At 47.3% G+C, this 22,996-nt stretch overlaps 1 protein-coding gene across 5 annotated transcripts in view; it reads left to right on the top strand.

The window, feature by feature from the left end:
* Positions 1-22,996, top strand: part of KDM1A (lysine demethylase 1A) — a 181,340-nt gene that overhangs the window by 146,755 nt on the left and 11,589 nt on the right. For 4 of the 5 annotated variants that reach the window (XM_073317369.1, XM_073317368.1, XM_073317371.2 and 1 more), the window contains one exon: positions 20,642-20,756. In XM_073317369.1, the coding sequence (XP_073173470.1) occupies positions 20,642-20,756 (115 nt within the window). Of the gene's footprint in view, positions 1-8,277; positions 8,380-20,641; positions 20,757-22,996 lie in introns of those variants that run through there. The other variant, XM_073317372.1, reaches the window with a different exon arrangement.

Below are 22,996 nucleotides of genomic sequence, written 5' to 3'. Positions count from 1 at the left end.
GGCTATGAGATCCCGGACTCATTTTGATCCTGACCAGGCATACCCCCCTGTACAGTGGCCTCTGCTGACTTGTAGTGCCCTTCCTAGCATAAGCCATGGTGTGGAGCCATTGGCACAGAAGTCCAAGGACAAGCTTCTCCCCACACAAGTAAGAAACTATATCTCATAGGCATAAGAGTAGATCCCCACAGCGTACTGCTCATAAGAGACGTGTTTCCTCCCTGAGCCATGCCAAGTCTGGTGAGATGTTGCATGTGGATCCCATGGAACCGTTGCTAAAGACCGCCCAACTGGAAGGTAAGGTAAAGAAGAAGCGGGATTCGTCAGTACCATGTCAGTGGTGAGACATATGGAACACCCAACTACGAGTGCGGCCCCACGTGACATGATTGCTGCCATGTCAATCCTCAGACCAGCCAAACTGGGTCCCTCTGTATTCTCAATGGTAAGCCCATGGGCTCTAGGATGTATGGAGATGTTCCTGACTGAAAGAGGTGTTCCTGCCATACCCATAGTCTCTGCTCCTGTCGCGTCCATCCATTCTCTGGGACATTCCTATGCCTGAGGATGAACTGTTACTCCTGTTGAAGGAGAGGACCCTTTCCCATCCATCGGATCAGGGCTCCCCACTACCGCTGTTTCCAGTGGACCCATCATCGGACTCAGAGGTGTCCCAGGACATAGCCCTGCCAGTGTGTCTGCCACAGCACAGGAGCCCAGAGAGAGAGCCAAGGCAACCTTATCTGCCTGGCATAACCCGCCCCAGGGAAGCATGGGGTCTGCTGAGCCTGATGGAATCCTCTTTCTGGCCCTACTGGAGCCCCTGGGACCCATACCACAGCTGTGATAAGACCATCACAGGGGTCTTATCGTTCCCCCCTTCTCACAGCCAGCTCTGCTGGTATATGACAAGGAAGATGTGGAATTGGTACTGCCACTGGAGCCTCCTCGTTGCTGGATGAGGGGGTCATCCCGTTGCTGCCCTCTCTGCTGGGTGACCAGCAATACCAGGAACTGGTAGCTACGCATGTAGCAATCTATAAATTCCGCTGGAGGAGGTCCAGTATCCCCAGCGTCATCTCCTGGATATCCTGTAAATGAGGCCATACTGGCACAGACCAGAATGGTTTGGCGCATGCCCCTATCAGGTGCCCCCACCCCATGCCAGCCAAAGGGACTGATTTCCTGGTTATGCACCCAGCCCCTAATTCACTCGTGGCACAAACAGTTGCGGAGCAGGCTTGACAACACCCACAAAAGTCCCTCTCTAGACAAGGAATTGAAAATGTTGACCCTCCTTGGCAGGAAGGTCTTTTCCTCTGTGGGGTTGCAGTTTTGTATAGCCAACTACCAGGCACTGTTGGCCAAGTATGATTTCAACCCCTACAGAAGGCTGGCAGAGTTTAAGGACCAGCTCCTGTAGATGACCAGGCCTAATTCCAGACTTCGGTAGATGTGAGGAGAAACTGGTAGCAAAAGTGGCCCTCAAGGCTGTGGTGGATGCTGCTGACGCTGCATCCAATTATCTGGCCACGGGACTGGTTATGCTCAGACTCTTGGCTCAAGTCTTCGGCTTTCTTGAGGGAGGTCCAAAACACCACGGAGAACCTCCCTTTTGACAAAAACGATCTTTTTAACAACAAGGTGGATGAGTCTCTGCAGTCCCTGAAGAACCCACGCTCCACTCTGCAGTCACTGGGAATCTACACCCCAACTCCCAGGAAGAAGCACCAGTCCTTCAGACCATGGCCACCTATCTCTCCTATCAACAGCCACCGGAACCTTGTCGCAAATGACAGAGGTCCCAGAGAGCCCGCTTTCTGACCCTGGCCTCTGCCACCTCCTCAAACCTCTCTCAGCTGTAGGCAAAGAGTCAATTTTGACATGCAGGTTAGGACCCACAAACCAACTGTGATGCCACATACTTTGTCTCCTGTCATCTTTGGCAGCCTTCTTAACCTCTTTGCCCATAGTTGGGGCAAGATCCCAGTGGACAGATGGGTACTGGAGATTATCCACCACAGCAACTCCATAGTTTCGTTCCTTCGTGCCTTATCACCCTCCCTCCTGACTCCCTTCAGGGGACCCTTCTCACCAATTTATTTTCCAGCAGAAAGCAGAGCCCTTGCTCCTCAAGGGTGCTATAGATGGTGTCCTTTCTCAATAGTAGGGGAGACGTTTCTACTAACCATATTTCTTCATTCCCAAAAAAGGCAGAGGCCCATCCTGGATCTTTGTCAGCTAAATATATTAATCAGAAAGCAGTAATTCTGGGTGGCCACTTTGGCATCGATAATTCCCTCCCTCCAGGAGGGAGCATGGTTCGTGGCTCTCAACGTGAAAGACGCATACTTCCATGTGGACATCCAACTGTCTCACAGGAAGTTCTTTTGATTTAATGTGGGGCAACAACACTACCAGTTTCGCGTCCTCCCTTTCGGCCTAGTGACAGCACCGAGGGCCTTTATGAACATGTTCATAGTTGTAGTGGCACAGATGAGATGCCAGGGGCGTTCAGTATTCCTGTACCTGAATGACTAGCTTCTAGTGGAACAATCTCAGCAAGAAGTTCTTGTGATTCAGTCTCTTCAACACCTCCTTTCCTCCTTAGGAGTCTGTTTTATTGCCCAGGCAGATGATAAACTTTATAGGGGCAAGGCTGGACTCAGTCTCTAAATGAGCCTTCCTTTTGGTGGACCAGTTCTTCACAATGACAACCCTGATTGCCCACTTTGCCTCTTTCTTTTGGAGCACATGGCCACCTGCACCTACATGACACCGCTTGTGAGATTTCACCTGCAGCACCTACAAGCCTGGCTTAATTCAACCTGCAACCCAACCAGGGGACCACATTGACTTCAGGGTCACTGTTTCCTCAAACGTTCTGGCCCCTCTCACTTGGTGGTCTGATCTGACCAAGGTCATAAATGAGACCCCTTTCAGCCCTCCCAGACTGAGAGCCACCATCAGGATGACACCTCCCTTACAGGATGGGGTGCCCATCTGGACCACACTGCACAAGATGAATGAATGCCATGGGAAGCCACGTTACACATAAACATCCTGGAACTCAAAGCAGTTCATCTCGCCTGCAAAGCTTTCCTTCCCCTTATACCAGTGGTTTTCAAACTTTTTGTATTGGTGACCCCTTTCACACAGCAAGCCCCTGAGTGTGACCCCCTTCTAAATTAAAAATGGGGTGGGATTTAATTTAATGGAGGCTTGGGGCTGTCAGCCTCATGGAGCTGACAGCTCAAGACCCCCCTGTAACCACCTTGCATCCACCAGTTTGAGAACCCCTGCCTTATACTCTCCCTCCACGTGCAGATCCTGTTGGACAATATCAACAAGCAGGGAGGGCGACATCTCATTCCCTTTGCTCCAAGGCAGTCAGGCTGTGGAACTGGTGTGTCAGGACAAGTCTACACTACAGTGCTACTGCTTGAAGGGGGCTGTAGGCATTGAATCCCAGGGTGATGCTCTCCTGTTTTCCTGGACAGGTGACCTTCGATGTGCCTTTCTTCCGATTCCCCTCTGCCCTCACTTTCTCCTAAAAGTTGACTGAGATGGGGCCACCATCATTCTCATAGCACTTTACTGACCCAAGCAGTTCTAAATTGCAGAGCTCTTGAAGCTCTCCACCTGACCACTGTTCAGGCTCTGGTCTTTCCCGGATCTTCTCACATAGGACCAAAGGAGACTCTCAGGTATCCCAATTCAGACTCCTTTCACCTCACAGCCTGGTGTTTGGATGGACGTCTAACGTAGAACATGCATGTTCAGCCCTGGTCCAATGGATCCTTAACCAGAACAGGAAAGAGTCCACCAGCGGGTGAAGTGGCTCCATTTCTTGGAGTGGGTGCACTGCCATCACCTTTCTCTTGACATGTTGACCATCCCAGTTGTCCTCAATTATCTCCTCACCCAGAAAACATTGGGCTTAGCCTTAGCTCCCTCCATGTGCACCTGGCAGCACTTAGATCGTCCCTCCAGTGGGGGAAGGAAGATACTATCTTCACATACCCAACAATGGCATGCTTTATGAAAGGCTTGGTCAGGACTTCCCCACCTGCTGTCAAACCCATGCCCCTGTGGGATCTTAACCTTGTCCTCTCAGCTGTCACAGGGCCACCCTTCAAACCTATGGCAACCTTATATGACCCACCTTTCCATGAAAGTTGCATTCCTAGTAGCCATCACTTCGGCCGGGGTGGGGGGGAATCAGTGAGCTAGCCATGATGGTAGACCTTCCCTACACACTTTTGCACAAGGAGAAGGTTTCACTGTGGTTACACCCCAAATTCCTCCCCAATGTTGTCTTTGAATTCCATCTCAACCAATCAATCCACTTACCTGTATTCTTTCTGAAACCACATGCCTCTTCGAACTACAAGAAGCTACACTCCCTTGACGTCAGACATGCCCTGGCATTCTACCTACAAATAACTAGGCCCTTTAAAAAGTCTGAGACTTTCTTGCCATGGCAGAAAGATCAAGGAGCCAAGCCATATCCTCACAAAAGATCTCTTAAGTGGATCTCAGGCTGCATACTTAATGCTACAAAAGATATCAATCCTCCTGCCTCCTGGGGATGTTTCAGCTCACTCTACATGGGCACAGGCTGCTTCCATGGCTGTGTTATCAGACGTCCCATTGCAGGACATTGGTGAATTGTGCACTCATTTACAGCACACTACGCACAAGCATGCCATGGATGGCATGCCATGCCATGGATGCAGCGGTAGGATGGGCCATCTTGCAAATCGCTCTGCCATCAGCCTCTTCACACCCACCTCCACACTGAAACTAGGGCCCTACCACGGACTGTGAAATCAGTCTTTTGTGTGCTTTTATCCTATACAGATTTCACGTGGGAGACCAGCATTTCTCAAATTAGGGTTCCTGACACAAAGGGAAGTTGCGGGGGGGGGTCACATTATTGCCACCCTTTCTTCTGCGCTGCCTTCAGATCTGGGCAGCTGGAGAGCGGTGGCTGTTGGTCAGGCGCCCAGCCCTGAAGGCAGCACCATCCCTCCCTCCCCGCCGCAGCAGCACAGAAGTAAGCATGGCAATACCATACCAGGCCATCCTTACTTTTGCACTGCTGCTGGCAGCAGCTCTGCCTTCAGAGCTGGGTTCCCTGTCAGGAGCCACTGCTCTCCAGCTGCCCAGCTCTGAAGGCCGCGCCACCACCACGAGCAGTGCAGAAGTAAGGGTAGCAGTACTACAACCCCCTTTAAAATAACTTTGCAACAATCCCCCTCTACCCCCCACCCCACAACTCCTTTTTGGATTGGATCCTTACAATTACAACACCATGAAATTTCAGATTTAAATAGCTGAAATCAAGAAATTTACCAGTTTAAAAATCCTATGTCCATGAAATTGACCAAAATGGATTGTGAATTTGATAGGGTCCTACTGATCACTGCTCGCAAGGCATCCATGTGGAACCATCACTCAAAGAAGAAAAGGAGGTTACTTACTGTAGCTGGACGTTCTTTAAGATGTGTGGTTCCTATTTGTATTCCACTACCCACCCTCCTTCCCCTCTGCTTCGGACTTGGTTACATTGCATTAAGAGGGGAACTAGAGTGGCATCAACTTGCACCGCTCCTTGTACCCTCGGCTGGAAGCACAAGGAAAGACACTCTGCTGGACAACGGACGCTGTGTGGGGGAAACTTCCCAGACTTGGGCACGTAGTGCACGTGCATACCACATTCGGAATACAGAGAAGGACCACACATCTTGAAGAGCCTCCAGTTACAGTAAGTAGCTTCCTCTTTTAGATGGAGATTTTTCACATGTACCTAACTGATTTGGGGGCATGTATTTAATTGTCATGTTCTACATATGCCACTTACCAGTGAGTTTGAACTGGTGAGGTAAGATGAAAGTCTCTGTATCTCATTGCAGTGAAGATTACTCCTGGGGGAATTCTGCACCAAAAAATTAAAAATTCTGCCCACATTTTAAATTTCTGTGTATTTTATTTGTCAATATAACACAATATAATCACTCTAGTTTCAATTATTTTGGTAATTTTATTTCAAAATACCTGTCAGCAAGTATGTCAGCAATATAGATAACAACAAAAAAGATCCCCCAGGAGTAGAGAGTTAAAGAAACCCCTATGGTAGCAGTTCTCAATCAGCGGTCTGGGGCCCCCTGGGGGGCTGTGAACAGGTTTCAGGGAGTCTGCCAAGCAGGGCTGGCATTAGACTTGCTGGGGTCCGGGGCAGAAAGTTGAAGCTCCGCCGTGTGGGGCAGAAGCCCAGGGCCCCAAACCCCACCACTTGGGGCTGAAGCCGAAGCCTGACCAACTTAACTTCACAGGGCCCCCTTTGGCATGGGGCCTCTGAGAATTGCTGTGCTTGCTACCCTCAAACACCAGCACTGGCTTTTATATGCAGAAAACCGGTTGTTGTGGCATGGGTGGGCCATGGAGTTTTTATAGCGTGTTGGGTGTGCCTTGGAAAGAAACAGTTTGAGAATACCTGGACCCAGCTCCTTTACTGTCCCCCTGGGAGACGCGGTGCAGTGCAGCTCTGCCCTTCCTCACCCTTTGCCAGAGCTGGGTCTCATGGGCCCTCTCCTATCACCAGGAGAATGTGGATCAAGCTGGACAGCCAGGGTGTGCAGAGCCTCCATCCCCACTGGGCTGGGCACTCCACTTACTGCGATCCGGGTTCTGCAGAGCTCAGCAGCCCCTAGTGGTAACCAGTAGCTCTGCAGCCCCGAATCTGCAGGGAAAACATGGAAATCTGCATAAATTCTGAATTGTGCAGTGGTGCAGCATTCCCCCAGGAGTAGAAGATGTACCTCTGTAATGGGAAAATTAAAACTTAATTATGATCCTTTATAATATTTCCAGGACATTGTAGAATGTGGCAAAAATAGGTGAGACCTTTTCATACTGAAGGATCCCCACTGAATTTCAAATTTGTCTTGCTTCTCCCCTCTTGGAGAGATCACAGCCGGAAGGCAGAGGATCTTCCACTATGTTCCTGAGCTGTTTTGGACAAAAGGTTCTTGTCTGTCCCCTTTTTTGGTCACAATCATGCATTCTGCTCATCTGCAGGGATTCAGACTCGCTCAGTAATTTTAATGCCTCTCAACTGCTCTAATCTGGAATCAGACGGCATTTCTGCTTTGGGCTGAAAGATGTTAAATGACCACGAGAAGGTCTGAACACCTGCGGTGAGCATTTACTCTTGCTGAATACACAGTCTGGTGGATTGGGAGAGGAGGTGTGATTAAAAAGAGAGGTGAGGCAGACCTGGCAGGTTGCACTGCATATTGAATAGGGTCCCCGGTATCGACTGTCCTTAATCTTAGTTAGAACTGAAAAGACCTAGTTAGGTGTCTTTTGCCCTCTCTGCTGTTGTGGAGTTGTTTGCTATTGTATGTTTGCTCCCTGTCTTGTTTTAAATTTCTCAGGTTCTATTCTGCAACCTAATTGATTTCCCTAAATCTAAATGTTTGACTGTTAAAATTTCTGCAGACTTAATTTAATGCCTGTAATTGCAAGTTATACCTCCTTGTATCTCCACAATAAGTTCTCTGCCTTGTTGATGTTTTCATCCTTCTAGTATTTGTAGAATCTTACCTTTTGTGTCCCTCCCCCCCTTTTACATTAATAATCAATTAGTCAAGCATTAGGTATTTAGCTATTTTAATCATTCATCTCTAGTCTCTCCTTCAAGTCTCCTGATAATTATTGTTGCTCCTCTCTGAACTCCCTGTGATTTGTCAATATCTTTCTAGTAAAGTGATGTCAAGAATTGGGTGCAATGTTTGAGGCAGTCATGCCAGAGCGGTACACAGAGGGAGTTTTACATCCCTATCCTGTGCTATTTGTGTGTGAAGCCCCATTCATATAGCCCCTTTTTTTTTTTTCTTTTTTTTTTTTGCTGTTATGTGCTATTGGAGAGACATATTTACTTTGCTGTATCTCTGCCCCAGATCTATCAGAATTTACTACTTCCCTTGAGTCTGTGTGTTTCAGATAAGTTTTCCCTAAATGTATTTATCTGCATTTTTCCAAGCTGCATATTTTTTAATTTTCTTCCCATATTTCAAACCTCTCTGTCATTTTGCATTATTTGTCCTCATTGGTGTTTGCATTTACTCCCAATTTAATATCAGCTGTGAGTTTAATTACTACATTGTTGACTTCCTCTTCTAGACTATCAAGGAAGATAATCTGGTGTTCAATACTGCCTTCATCCAATCTCTAATTCACTATTTTTCTCTGCTTTTGTTGTTTCTACAGCCAATATCAGTCAACATTGTTCGATGCAAGACTATGAAAATAAATTTTAAGGGCTGTCTTTCAAAATGTAACATTAAATAAAATCCCTTACTAAAATTCAAATATGATAACTGCTTTCCTTTCATCTGCTAATTTAATAATTATTTGGCAAGGTCTATTCTGAACAAAATCTTACAGTGCTGTTTATTCTCTAAATATTCAGGCCTAGTGATTTGGGGTACCTCAATTTTTGGGCAAAAAACTTAAGATGCCTTAGAGGAGTCTGATTTTTCAGACAGCACTGAGCACCCATCCTCTGAAGTCATATTGGAGTGACACTTGCGCCCATTGGAGCATCTCTCCCGTTTAGGGGACTGCCTTCCTGTTATCCAGCAGGCCTGGAAACTGACCACCAAGGAAAAGTGGGTCATGGAGGTCATAACATCTGACTATACCATCCGTTTTACATCATGCCCTCTCATCCCCACCTCCTTCCCCATCCCTCTTCAGGACCTGTCTCTTGAGTTTGTGTTAAGACAACAGTTTGACTCTCTCCTCCAGCTAGAAGCAATAGAACTGATCCCTTCCCCCCGCAAGGCAAGAAGTTCTACTCAGAGTATTTCCTTGTGCCAAAGGAGGAGGGAGGCCGATCTAAGACACTTAAAGCACATGAAGCTTTAAAGGTTCAGGATGGTGACTCTGGCAACTACAATTCTCTTATTGGAGGAAGGGGATTGGTTTTCAGCCCTGACCTACAAGATACCTATTTTCATATATCAATTAAGCCCATCACACAAGAAATACCTACACTTTATTGTAGGCCAGGATAATTTCCAATACCTTCTTAGTTGCCCTCACTTTTGCTTGTAGAGTTGGGTAAATTGGGGCCTTAATGGCAGACCCTTTATGATGTTCTTCAAGGATAAAAGAAAAGGAGTACTTATGGCACCTTAGAGATATGCTCAAATAAATTGGTTAAGCTTTTGTGAGCTACAGCTCACTTCATTGGATGCGATGAAGTGAGCTGTAGCTCACGAAAGCTTATGCTCAAATAAATTGGTTAGTCTCTAAGGTGCCACAAGTACTCCTTTTCTTTTTGCGAATACAGACTAACACGGCTGTTACACTTCAAGGATAAAGTCTCCTTACACCCACATCCTAAATTCTTATATAAAGTTCTGTAGGATTTCCACCTTAATCAATCCATCCATCTACCAGTATATTTTCTGAAACCTCATAATTCTCAACAGGAATCCTATTTGCATACCCTGGATGTTAGAAGAGTTTTGGCCTTCTATTTGGATAGGACCAGGCAATTCTGAAGATCTCTTAGGCTCTTCATCTCCATCATAGATAGAGGCCGGGGATTCTCTGTCTCTACTTAGAGACTGTCAAAATGGATATCTGGTTGTATTGTCACTTATGAGACCGCAGGTGCTCAACCCCCTCATGCAGTGATAGCACATTTGCCCAGTTCTCAGGCAACATCTTACAACGTTACTGAAGAATGTAACAATTTCCAAAATAGGTAAGACTGCTACCTGGGTTTCAATAAATATCTTTACCCAACTTTATGCCCTTGTCCAGGCTGCCAGATCCGATGCGACCCTCTGTTCTGTAGTATTATCTTTAGTTCTGGATGTTTTTCTGAAGCTCCCTCCTCCTCCTGTCAGAATACTGCTTGGAAGTCCCCTGAGGTGGAGCACCCATAGGGACACTACTAGAAGAAGAAGAAGAGGTTTCTCACCTTGTGCTCTATCTGTGGTTCTTTGAGATGTGTGTCCTTATGGGTGCTCCACTCCCATCTCCCTTCCCCTCCGCTTTAGAGTGTTCCCTAAGGGATGTTGGGTAGAGAAGGAACTGCGGGTGGTTTGCCCACGTACTCCTATATAACCTCGGTGTCTGACAGGAGGCGGCTTAGGTTACATGTGTGGGCCCAACAGATGCTGCTAGCTGAAAATGTCTGATCAAGGATTGAGAGGCACATGCACACCTGAAGTGGAGCACTCACAGGAAGAAAAGCAGTTACTGTACAAGGTCAATAACCTCTTCTTGTGGTGAAGTTCTATGGCCTGTGTTATACAGGAGGTCAGACTAGATTTTTCCCAAAGGGACCTTCTGGCCTTGTAATCTATAAATTAAAACACTGCTTTAAAGGGACACAGTTCAGTGGAGGGCAGCACGCAAAAAGTGAGCAGGAGGCTCCAAGTCACTCTGCCTCCTCTTGTTCTTCTCCCTTTCAGTGTTTAGGGGCTCAAACTCATCAGGTGTGTTAGATGGCTCGAAGAAGCTGAGCTCCCAGGTGCAATTGTTCTCACTGCTCTGAACTTGGCCCAGGGAGGGGAATGGCATCTGGGAGTATGGCTGTGGAGGTACAGTGAGGAACATATGCTGGTGATCCCAGTACCCTATATTCTTCTTCGAGTGCTTTCTCATGTTGATTCCATGATAGGTGTGCACACACACACGTGCACAGTCAGAATTTTTTGCTTTAGCAGTATCTGTAGGGCCAGCCCTGGCGCCCTCTGGAGTCCTGCTCTCATGTAACAGTATGTGAAGCGCCACCGGCCCTATGCCTTGTCAGTTTCTTCTTACTGCTTGTGACGGTCGTCAGAGCGCCTTTCCTCTTGTATCCGCAAGTGTGATAGCGTTTTTTTCTTCATTACTCACTGTTCTTCTCTTGTACATAGTTTATTTTAGTTAATAAGTAGTGTTAGTTAAGAGTACCCAAAAGGACGGGGCATGTCCCAGTTCCCGGGCTTCAAACCTTGCTCAGCTTGCCATAAGCTGATGCCGGTTAGCAACCCTCACAATGACTGCCTGAAATGTTTGGGGGAGACGCACATAAAGGAGATGTACAGAATTTGCAAAAACTTTAGGCCAAGGACCCAGAAAGGACGGTAAATATGCCTGAAAGCCCTCCTCATGGAGGCTGCACTTTGTCCAGTATCGGAGCCATCCCGCTTCGACTTGACTCTGAGCATATCTGCATCGGTGCGAGTGAAAGAATGTGGTGAGCAAAGGACCCTGTATGGACCACCTGCCCACCCTGGATCATCATGGGGCCACTTCGATGTCGAAACTCCTGAGCCCTCCCAGAGATGCAAAGAAGTTAGACCTTTTTGGGAGAAAGGTTTATTCCAACAGCCAGTATCCAGCTCTGGGTGTCAAACCATCAGGCCCTGTTGGGGAGATACAATTTTAATTTGTGGGACTCCCTCAATACGTTCAGAGACTCTCTTCCACAGGACTCGGTCTGCAGTATGCATCCATTCTGGAGAAGGGCAAGGCAGTGGCTAGAGGCTCTCTCCAGGTGGCGTGGAATGCGGCGGACTCTGCAGCCAGAGTTGTAGCCTCTGCTGTGGTCATGAAGTGCATTTCGTATCTGCAATCCTTAGAGCTCTCCCAGGAGATGCAGTTGTCCGTTCAGGACCTCCCATTTGAAGGGAATGCTCTCTTCTCGGAGCAGACTGATGCTAAGCTGCACGGCCTGAAGGACTCTCGGACTAAGTTACTTTCGCTGGGCCTTTACATGCCGTAAACTGTTCGGAATCAGTACCGGCTACTTCCACCGCCCAGCTCTTGGGGGCTGCTGCGACAAGGCACCAATAAGAGAAAGGAATGGGATAAAGGGTTTAAACGCCATTGTCGTGCTTCATCCTCCTCGCCTGCCCAGTCTGGTCCTGCAGGGCGGCCACGGTAGGCATTTTGATGGTGCGCTCGCGGACAGTGCCCCAGTCTAACTTCAGAATCACCCCACCTCCCCACCCCCCATTTGTTTTTGAACCGGTTGTGTCCTTTCCTGGCTGCATGGGCCTGATTGATGTCAGATAGTTGGGTGCTCAACACAATAGCATCGGGCTGTACCCTACAGTTTTCTGCCATCCCTCTTCGGGGACCCTTCTAGGAACTCCTTGTTCAGGAAGTGGAAACCCTCCTACAGCTAGGGGCAGTAGAGGAGGTCCCTCAAGACATGAAGGGGGAAAGGGTTCTGTTCCTGATATTTCCTAATCCCGAAGGCCAAACAGGGCCTCAGACCCATTCTAGACCTGCGTTGCCTTAACAAATATCTCAAGAAGTTGAAGTTTTGCGTGGTGTCCCTGGCCTCCATCATCCACTCCCTGGATCCAGGAGACTGGTACACTGCACTTGACTTAAAGGACGCCTATTTTTTATATATCCATTTTCCATGAACACAGAAACTCCATTTTATGGTGGGCCAACACCATTTCCAATTCACGGTGCTGTCCTTTGGCCTCTCGTCCACCCCATGGGTTTTCACAAAGTGCATGGTGACAGTGGCTACTTACCTGAGACGCCGAGGAGTACAGATTTACCTGTATTTCGATGACTGGCTCGTCAAGGGAAGGTCACAGGCCCAGGTGCAAAGAAGCCTCGATCTGGTGCACCCCACCTGTCGGGATCTGGGCCTGCTGATAAACGAGCAGAAATCAACTCTGACCCCCGTTCAGCAGATAGAGTTCATAGGAGCGATCCTTGACTCTATACAGGCCAAAGCCTTTCTGCCAAAGTCCTGTTTCCAGGCCATTTCAAGCTTGATCTTCCACATGAGAGACCCCCCTCTCACGACTGCCCACATGTGCCTCAAGCTGTTGGGCCATATGGCAATTTGTACTTAAGTGGTCCGGCATGCGCAACTCCATTTCAGACTCCTGTAGGTGTGGCTGGTGTTGGTCTACCTTCCCAACAGACACTATCTAGCCCGGGTGGTCATGGTACCGGAATACATCCAGTCGCCCCTGGAATGATGGATGGGACCCCAGTTTGGTATTGGAAGCAGTTCCCTTCAGTGATTTTGGTCTCCTATGCTTCAGACCTGGGTTGGGGAGCTCAACTTTGCATGCATGGTCGCTGGTCGCAGGAAGATAGCTCTCTACACGTAAACATCAGGGAGCTCAGGGCAATACTCTTGGCCTGTCATGCATTCCTCCTCCACCTGATGGGCAAGGTGGTTCAAATCCTAAACAGACAATACCAACGCAATGGTCTATATCAGCAAGTAAGGCAGAGCCTGCTCATCAGCCCTTTGCCAACAGGCTCTCTGGTTATCGGGCTTCTGTGTGCAGCATGCCATTCATCTGGTGGCCTTCCACCGCCCTGGGGCCAGGAACGTGCTAGCAGATCACCTCAGCAGGACCTTCTTGTCTCACTCTGAGAGGTCATACCCAGAAGTGGCCAGTGTGATCTTCCAGAGGTCAGGGGACTCCCTGTTCTGTCTGGATGCGAATAGGTCCACCTGGGAAGTGCCACAACTTGTGTTCAATTCATGGGCTCAACAAAAGCTCCCTTTCCGATGCAGTTTTACTCCCATGGTCAGGGTCCTCGTGAAGATCAAGTGGGACAAGGCGAAGGTAATCCTGATAGTGCCGGGTGGCCCTGCCAGCACTGGTTCGGGAAGCTGTTGGCGCACTCGATAGTGGAACCTACAGAACTACCACTCTGGCTGGACTTACTCTCCCAGAACCATGGCCAACTGCTGAACCTGAACCTCGCAGCCCTGCACCTGACAGCATAGCTGCTGCTGAGCTAAATGTGGAAGAGGAAGCATGCTCGGCACAAGTTCAGCAGGTCCTGATGGGTAGCAGAAAACCCTCTACCAGGGCGACCTACCTAGCCAAGTGGAAGCGTTTTGCATGTTGGGCCTTGGACCAGAATCTTTTGCTTGACCAGGCCTTGCTACAGTTGATTCTGGACTACCTTTTGCATATCAAGCACCAAAGCCTGATCCTTTCATCAGTTAGTCCCCTTGACAACCTCCAATCCAGGGCAGGTCGGTTTTTTCCCATCACATGACGGTCAGGTTTCTGAAAGGTCTGGAGCAACTTTACCCTCAAGTTCGTGACCCTGTCCCACCTTGGGACCTGAATCTAGTACTGTCAAAGCTCACAGTGCCACCCTTTAAGCCATTGGCCTCTTGTTCCCTCCTACTCCTCTCATGGAAGGTCTCCTTCCTGATGGCAATCACTTCAGCCCAAAGGGTCTCTGAAATCAGAGCGCTTACAGCTTTTTTACTGAAGGTGTCGCAGTTTCACAACAATCAGGACATATTTCTGCAAGTCTTTCCACCAAAACCTCATAAATCTGGTGAGGAGCGCAGGTTGCATACTCTGGGTGTTAGGTGAGCACTGGCCTTTTACATTGAAAGAGCTAAGCCGTTCTATAAGTCAGCGCAGCTTTTTGTCACAGCAGCAGGCAAAATGAAAGGTCTACCTGTTTCCGCTCAAAGAATCTCTTTCTGGATAACAGTCTGCATCAAGTTTTGTTATGAACAGGCAAAAGTGTCACCGCCAGCGATTGTAAACTGCCCGTTCCACCAGAGCACAGGCTTCATCATCAGCTTTCTTTGCCCAGGTGCCAATTTAAGACATCTGTAGAGCCTCTATGTAGCCATCTATCCATACTTTTGCATCTCATTATGCCATCACCCAGCAGGCCTGGGATGATGTGAGCTTCGGTAGAGCAGTGTTGCAAACTGCTAATCCGTGAACTCTGAGCACACATCCAGGGATGCTGCTTGTGAGTCACCTAGCATGGAATCGAAATGAGCAAGCACTCGAAGAAGAAAAAACAGTTATTAAACTTTCATAACAGCTGTTGTTTGGGATGTGTTGCTTGTGTCCATTCCATGACCCGCCCTCCTTGCCCCTCTATCTTGCTCGTGTCCATTCCATGACCCGCCCTCCTTGCCCCTCTATCAGAGTTGCCGGCAAGAAGGAACTGAGAGAGGGCCTAGGGCTGGTGGCGCCTCATATATTGGTGATGAGTACGGGACTCCAGAGGGCACCAGAGCCTGCCCTATAGATACCACTAAGGCAAAAATTCTGATGACGGTGCACATGGGCACATGCACACCTAGCATGGAATGGACATAAGCAACACATCTCGAAGAACAACAGTTACAAAAGGTAGGTAACCGATTTTGGTTCAGGGGCTGCAGAACACGGTTGAGAGTGCTGGATTGTCTGGGAGCCTGCTAGCTGCATGCACTGCAGCAAAGCATTCTGCTTCTGTATCGCCTCTAGGAGTTGATTCTGCATGCCCCTGTCTTTCTTTTTAGTGTTTCTGGCCACTACAATGCACTGTCTGGATAGCTCCCGGTCTCTTTCCTCTCTGACCTCAAATACTACCTCAGTTTTGGGGGGCATTCTGCAAGGAGGTCTGTTAACATTTTATTGCAGGTTCTCAGTTTCATCCCCCTCAAGTTAGCGAGCTGCTCAGCTGTTGATAAAGTCCCTGTCCTTGATGGTCTGGCTGCTGCAGGTGCCAGGGCTAGAAGACTAGGGGAGAAAAACAAGTAGTTGTTCATATTTCAGAGAATCAATTACAGCATTTTAAATATATTTCTTATTTCACCTCTCTGAGCTTTTCCCCAGACTTGGGGGGTCCTCAGAGATGGTAAGTGGTATGTGTGGGGGGTCTAGAATGGAATTTTTGTATCTGCAGTGTACCCTGTTTGCATTTGCAGTTGTGTCTTGGAGGCTGTGGGGTGTTGGAAATCGTTTCCAGTTTGACTTTGCAATTTTGTTGTGCCTTGGAGGTGCTTACATGATATCAGAGTTTAGTGAGGGACATCTGGGTGCAATCTGGATAATAATCCCCTCTGTATCTCCTGTAGGCTGTCCTGACTGCCGATGATGATACACTACCTCTGAATGGCCTTATTCAAAAAAGCAAAGAGCAGACCAGCGAGAGACACTGTGAAGTTAATCATCATGATGCCTCCCCCGCCCCCCCAATGTGGGCAAGCCCTAAGAGAGGTTTTTGCCAAATCCTCAGCTACTGTCCCTGACCCCGTCTACTTACACTAGACAATGTACTCCTGACATGACCACAACTTCCCTTACTCCTCATCCTCAGAGGAATGTAGTCCTTCCCTGTGCATGCCCCATCATCTCCATGGTTAGTGCACTGGAAGTCTGGAAGGGAGTTCAGGAATTTATCCCTTAGGGATGCCATAAAGTCTTCTGGTTTGCACAGGGAACAGCCTGGCTGATACCTGCTCATGTGTCTTCCCCTTCACTACCCTTATCAACCATTACCCTATTGGTCCTCTTGGAGTGGGAATCCATATTCAGGAGAAAGCCTCCACAGTCCCAAGGGCCAGATCTCCTTCGCCTAGGGAGCAGATACAACCTTCCTAAACTTCTTGCTTGATTAAACCCCAACTAATGGAAGGTGAGGATGATTACTCCCCAGAACAGGAACATGCAGCACCACCTCCCATTTTATATTCCTCTCTGGATGAGGCCCTCTGCAACTTCAGTGGATTTCCAAGACCTAATGAAGACAGTGCTGGATATCCTTGTTATACAGGAGGCCAGACTACATGATCACAATGGTGCCTTCTTGCCTTGGAATCTATGAATCTATCCAGAAGAAGCAGCGCAATCTTCTCAACATCCTCCAGACTGAGATTCCAGGGAAACTGGTGATGCCCACAAATCAAAGGCTTCTCTCACATGCCATGATAATCTGGCATGTGCCAGCTTCAATTCTTGCTACTTCCAAGAATACTGAACCTCCCTATCAAGTGCCTTCAGGTATTTCTACCAGTATCCTGTGCCGGGCTCCCTTGCGGTTCAAGCAAAATCCATAGAGCAGGATCTTCCAAAGTCTACCCTTTGCACAAAGAACCCAAAATGTTAGTTTTTTGTCTTGAAGGTTTACTTGTTGATGAGCCTGCAAATGAGAGTACCCAGCTACCAATCTCTACTCTCAAAATGTGACTTTTTAATCTGGAAAGGGCTCTCTAACTTTGTGGGCAAACTACCAGAAGATTACCGGGAGGAGATGAAATCCCTCATATCCTAAGGTCAGCTCATGACCAGAACATCACTTGAAGCTGCACTGGATACATCTAACACAGCACTGAGAATGATGACCGTTTCCTTTACTATGAGGTGGTCCTCCTGGCTACAGGCATCTGAGATTCTGAAGGAGGTTCAGGTGCCCATTGGGGACCTCCAGTTTGAGGGCAATGAGCTATTCAACAGTGGTACGGAGGAGATGCTCTATACACTTAAGGATTTGCAAATGACCTTGCAATCATAGAATATCAGGGTTGGAAGGAACCTCAGAAGGTCATCTAGTCCAACCCCCTACTCAAAGCAGGACCAACCCCCAACTAAATCATCCCAGCCAGGGCTTTGTCAAGCCTGATCTTGAAAATCTCTAAGGAAGGCAATTCCACCACCTCCCTAGGTAATCCATTCCAGTACTTCACCACCCTCCTAGTGAAAAAGTTTTTCCTAATATCCAACGTAAACCTCCCCCATTGCAACTTGAAACCATTACTCCTTGTTATGTCATCTGCTACACTGAGAACAGTCTAAATCCATCCTCTTTGGAACCCCCTTTCAGGTAGTTGAAAGCAGCTATCAAAGCCCCCCTCATTCTTCTCTTCCACAGACTAAATAATCCCAGTTCCTTCATAAATCATATGCTCCAGCCCCCTAATCATTTTTGTTGCCCTCTGCTGGGCTCTTTCCAATTTTTCCACATCCTTCTTGTAGTGTGGGGCTGAAAACTGGACACAGTACTCCAGATGGCCTCACCCATGCCAAGTAGAGGGGAATGATCACGTCCCTCGATCTGCTGGCAATGCTCCTACTTATACAGCCCAAAATGCCGTTAGCCTTCTTGGCAACAAGGGCACACTGTTGACTCATATCCAGCTTCTCGTCCACTGTAATCCCTAGGTCCTTTTCAGCAGAACTGCTGCCTAGCCACTCAGTCCCTAGTCTGTAGCGGTGCATGGGATTCTTCTGTCCTAAGTACAGGACACTGCACTTGTTCTTGTTGAACCTCATCAGATTTCTTTTGGCCCAATTCTCTAATTTGTCTAGGTCCCTTTGTATCCTATCCCTACCCTATAGCATATCTGCCACTCCTCCCAGTTTAGTGTCATCTGCAAACTTGTTGAGGGTGCAGTCCACACCATCCTCCAGATCATTAATGAAAATATTGAACAAAACCGGCCCCAGGACCGACCCTTGGGGCACTCTGCTTGATACCGGCTGCCAACTAGACATGGAGCCATTGATCACTACCCGTTGAGCCCGATGATTTAGCCAGCTTTCTGTCCACCTTATAGTCCATTCATCCGGCCCATACTACTTTAGCTTGCTGGCAAGAATACTGTGGGAGACCGTATCAAAAGCTTTGCTAAAGTCAAGGAATAACACGTCCACTGCTTTCCCCTCATCCATAGAGCCAGTTATCTCGTCATAGAAGGCAGTTAGTTTAGTCAGGCATGACTTGCCCTCGGTGAACCCGTGCTGACTGTTCCTGATCACTTTCTTCTCCTCAAAGTGTTTCAATCTCTGGGACTGTATATTCTAGCACTGTAGCTGAAGTCACAGAGTCACCAGCCTTTCTATAGGCAAATATCCTCACCAAATACTACCCTCAGCAAAGATACACAAAGCCTCCCAAGGAAGAGACCGAGATTTCTGGAATCAATCCTCTCCTGCTTCCTCAGCTACTTCACTGTCTGGCATGTCCAACAGGCAACAAATGTGATGTCTGCGCTGAAGTCCTAACTTGACCATTTCAACCACTTAAAGATGCCTGGGCTAGGATGACTGGTTGGCCCTCAAGGTCATGAGCCAGGGGTATCTCATCTGGTTTCAGGTGGTTCCAACCCCCTTTCCCAACCTTGTTCCCAAGCTTATGACCCTTCTCATAAGGCACCATTGGAGCAGAAGTTACCTATAAAAGATTCCTCTGGTCTTATTAGACTTTATTCCACTAAGGCTCAGGCAGCCTCTGCTATCTGTTTGGATAACATTTTCCATACCTTAGAGCATGCAGGGATGTATGTAGACCAGCCGTGCGGAGCTAGGTCCACAGACTTTCCACTTGCTGTTCCCCCGTCCAAGCTTCCAGATTGGATGCTGATTTTGGTAGGGCTGTCCTGCAATCACTCTTCAAGTAGCACTCCTCTTGCCCATCTCCAAGCAACTGGGCAACTGTTTGTTAATCACCGAGAATGGAATCTATGGACAATCACTTGGAGAGAATGCTTACCTATCTTACAGTAACTGTGGTTCTTTGAGATGTGTTATCCACACGGAGTCCATGGCTTGCTCTCCTTCCCCACTGATTTGGAGTTCTACTACTGTAGGATTCTTTATTGGCAAAGGACCTGAGTGATGGTTGAAGTTGGCTGTGGGGAACAAGAGGGCAGCCAAGGGACAGGTGCAGCCACAGATGGATTGCTTTTCAAAAAGAATCCAGTATTGATGCACATGAGGAACACATGCACCAAAAGTGAAAGCTGCAGACAACACATCTTGAACCGCAGTTATTGTAAGTTAAGTAATCATTCTTTCTGTTTTACTGGGAATGTAAATAAGAATTCAAGGACTGTGATAGCAAATGTCACACATTTCCTTTTCGTAAGATAAGTATTAATAACTACTAATTTACTTCAATCTTTAGTATATCCCTGTATTTTCATGGTTTTTGAAAACTCATCAGTGAAAGACCAGATTTTTGAGTGTGCTCAAGTTGTCTAACTATTTTCCTTTCCTGCTCTTCTTCCTCCACAGTTATTTGATCAGGCCTTCCTTACTAGCTAATTATTTCATTCTTTTTTCTTAACATGGATTTTAATCTCCTCTACAGATCCACACTTCTCATCCTACCTTCTTGCTTGTCTTTGAATTTTCAAGTAGTTTGTCTTATGACAGAACGGGTTTATATGTGTAACTGTAGGTGGAAGTTAAACTGATACTATAGTGTACCTGCACTGCTAATCCAGATGACTCTCTAGTTCCAAGCAACCTTCCTAATTTAATCATAGTCTGTGAAACATTCAATGTGCTAGATACCCAGACCGTTAAGAGTGCCTACAAGATTGTATAAGCAAGACCATAGTCGGTATGGTAACTTGGGTTGTAATGTTGGGCGTTTATATTCAGTAAGTACTGAACCATTGCCCTGGCATAGTTCAGTGACATTGTATTGACAAACATGCAAATGAGGCTTACAACCTATTGTGGATATTAAAGATCCCGTGGCACTTTCTGCAAGGGTTCACACTTTTAAATAAAAAGAATTTCACTACCAAATTCTCCCTACATTTTTAGTTAGGGAGTTCTTCCTCACATCTTGTTCTAAACTATTGTGTGGTGGTATGCACTGTTACCCAGTGGGTGAAGTGATCTCTGTGCCATAGCTTTTTAATCAGGTTGCAAACTACCTTGGGATGCTTTTGTATGGAAAGGCGGTATATAGATAAGTGACTTTGTATTCACTGAATTTTAATAGCCGCCTGAGATTTCCCCTCATTAAAAGCTGTACAGAGAATGATTATGTTCAGTTTTGGGTCCTCTTAACTCTTGAGTCCTCTCATTTTTAGGTGGTATTATGTTTTGACCGTGTCTTCTGGGATCCAAGTGTCAATTTGTTTGGTCATGTTGGCAGCACTACTGCCAGCAGAGGAGAACTTTTTCTATTCTGGAATCTCTATAAAGGTAAATGTATTGGGTGTTCAGTTTTATTGTCATTTTCTTTTTCACAGTAACAGAACTAGAAAAAGCCATTTGATGATGATCATAATAAAACTTAGTGCTTTTCATCAGTAGATTTTAGAAGAAAGTATCACTACCTCCATTTTACAGATGGACAAACTAAGGCAGAGAGGAGTAGTGACTTTCCAAAAGTCAAGCAGGTCAGTGGCAGAGCTGGAAATAGAGTTCAGGTTGTTCTTTGAGTGCTGGTCCCTGTGTGTATTTCACAGTGGGTATTCATAATCTCAATGCGCCCAAGACCAGAAAATTCTAGCAAGTAGTGTCTGTAGGTCTGTGCCAGCATCCCTGCTCTCCTTGTGGTCTGTGCCAAGGGCATTGGGGGTAAAACAGACTGATGCTTCTTCAGTTCCTCCTTACTGCTGAAGTTCAGATAGTAGTAAGAATCCCCACCCTTCCTCAAGTACTGCAGAAGATTCAGCAGGACAGAACATGAGTCATTCTCACCCTGCTCAAATGGCCCAAGCAGTTCTGGTTCCCAAGTCTCCTGCATACATCCTGGCCACCCATCAGCATTTGCTCCCCAGTGCAGGACTTAGATTATGCCCAGGCGTTAAGAATTGCTTCTTCTGCCCCTACTCCTTTTCTGTCAGTGATGACCACCAGTCTGCCTCTGCTATCTCAGAGAAGCTCATATCTCTGCTAAGTGCAGTATTGGCTGCTCCTTTCCCAGCTGAACATGTCAGGTACAGGAACTCCACCTTTGGAAGCACCTAATCTAACACGCCATGAGGCCTCAGTCAGATCCACATCAGGGAGAACCCCTGTGTATATGGACCGGAGAGACAGAGGAGGGCACCTCCTATCTCAGTCTGGCTCAGGAATGGGAATGCCTAGAGCGAAGGACCCTTTGACTGGGCCTTCTCACAAGAGTGAAAGACGCTCGGAGGCATAAAAATAGATCCCCTCCTATATTTAAGAGAAGGGATCCCTAAAGAACTCCTTGGACCCAGGACACAAGGATTTAGGTCCTCCTAAGCCTTGTAGCCATGATCAGAAGGCGCGTAAGAGCACAGCTTCTTCAGTATTGCTTCCTGCATCATCATTGACTTTACTACCAACTAAGCACTGGGAGCCAAAGACCGTGAACCATCAATACCGACTATGACCACATGTCGGAGGCTCCTTCGTGGGCGGTAGTATGTCAACCATGTAACGAACCACTGATTACCAAGAGTCCCTTTACACTGACTCTGGCAGCATGAGGCAACATGCTACAGCCTTCTAAGGTGCCAATATTCTACACCACTCCTAAGGATATCTCCATCTTTGTGGATCTGCAATCTCTCCTATTGTCAGGACCGCCCTTCACCAGGTGGAAGTTCATCTCTGATTCCGTCTGCTAGCTCTGGCTTCCCAACATAGATACCAATGCTACTGCCAATGGAATTGGACTCTCGTCATCAGGATAGTCAGATGTACCAGTGGAACAATCTTCCCTGCAATGAGGTAGATCTGCCTAAATGAGTTCAAGAGTCTCCTTACTACCAATCTCATCCATTCAAATGGAGACACACACACACACCCCCGCCTCAGGACCAGTGGTACCCAAGTCTGTATCTTTATTGACACGATAAAATTCCACACGGTTACCTTGGCATCGATAATACCAGCACTAGAAAGACATAGTTCACAGTTCTCAATATGAAAGACGCATGCTGTCATGTTGATAGTCACCCTTCCTACAGAAGATTTTCAGATTTGTGATAGGTCCTGACTACTGTCAATACAGGATACTTTGGTTCAGTCTAGCAACTGCACCCAGGGTCTTCGCAAAAGTATTTTCTGTAATACCAGCACATATCAGATGGGGTAGTTTCACCATCTTCCTGTATCTAGATGGCAAGCTTCTTACAGGCATGACATGTTCAGAACTCATAGCATCAATCTTTTTGCTGTTCTGTCTCCTACCATCCTTGGGAATCTCCGTGAACATGAAAAAGTCTATTGACTGAAACCTAGACTACAGATTTCATAGGAGCAACTTTAGACTCACTCAGGGCAAAGGCTTATCTCTCTACAGACTGACTCTAAGCCAGAAGCAGACTGATAGGTCAGATTATGCACAACCCATGGACATGTGACTGGATTTGCCTTTTTCTCTTGGGTCACATGACATCATGTACTTAAGTAATGCCATTCGCTAGACTTTACCTCCGCTGCCTACAGGGTTGGCTTCACACAGT

Source organism: Lepidochelys kempii, chromosome 19 (genome assembly GCF_965140285.1).
Source record: "Lepidochelys kempii isolate rLepKem1 chromosome 19, rLepKem1.hap1, whole genome shotgun sequence".
NCBI classification, from domain to species: domain Eukaryota; kingdom Metazoa; phylum Chordata; order Testudines; family Cheloniidae; genus Lepidochelys; species Lepidochelys kempii.
This window is presented reverse-complemented; position numbering and strand designations above follow the sequence as displayed.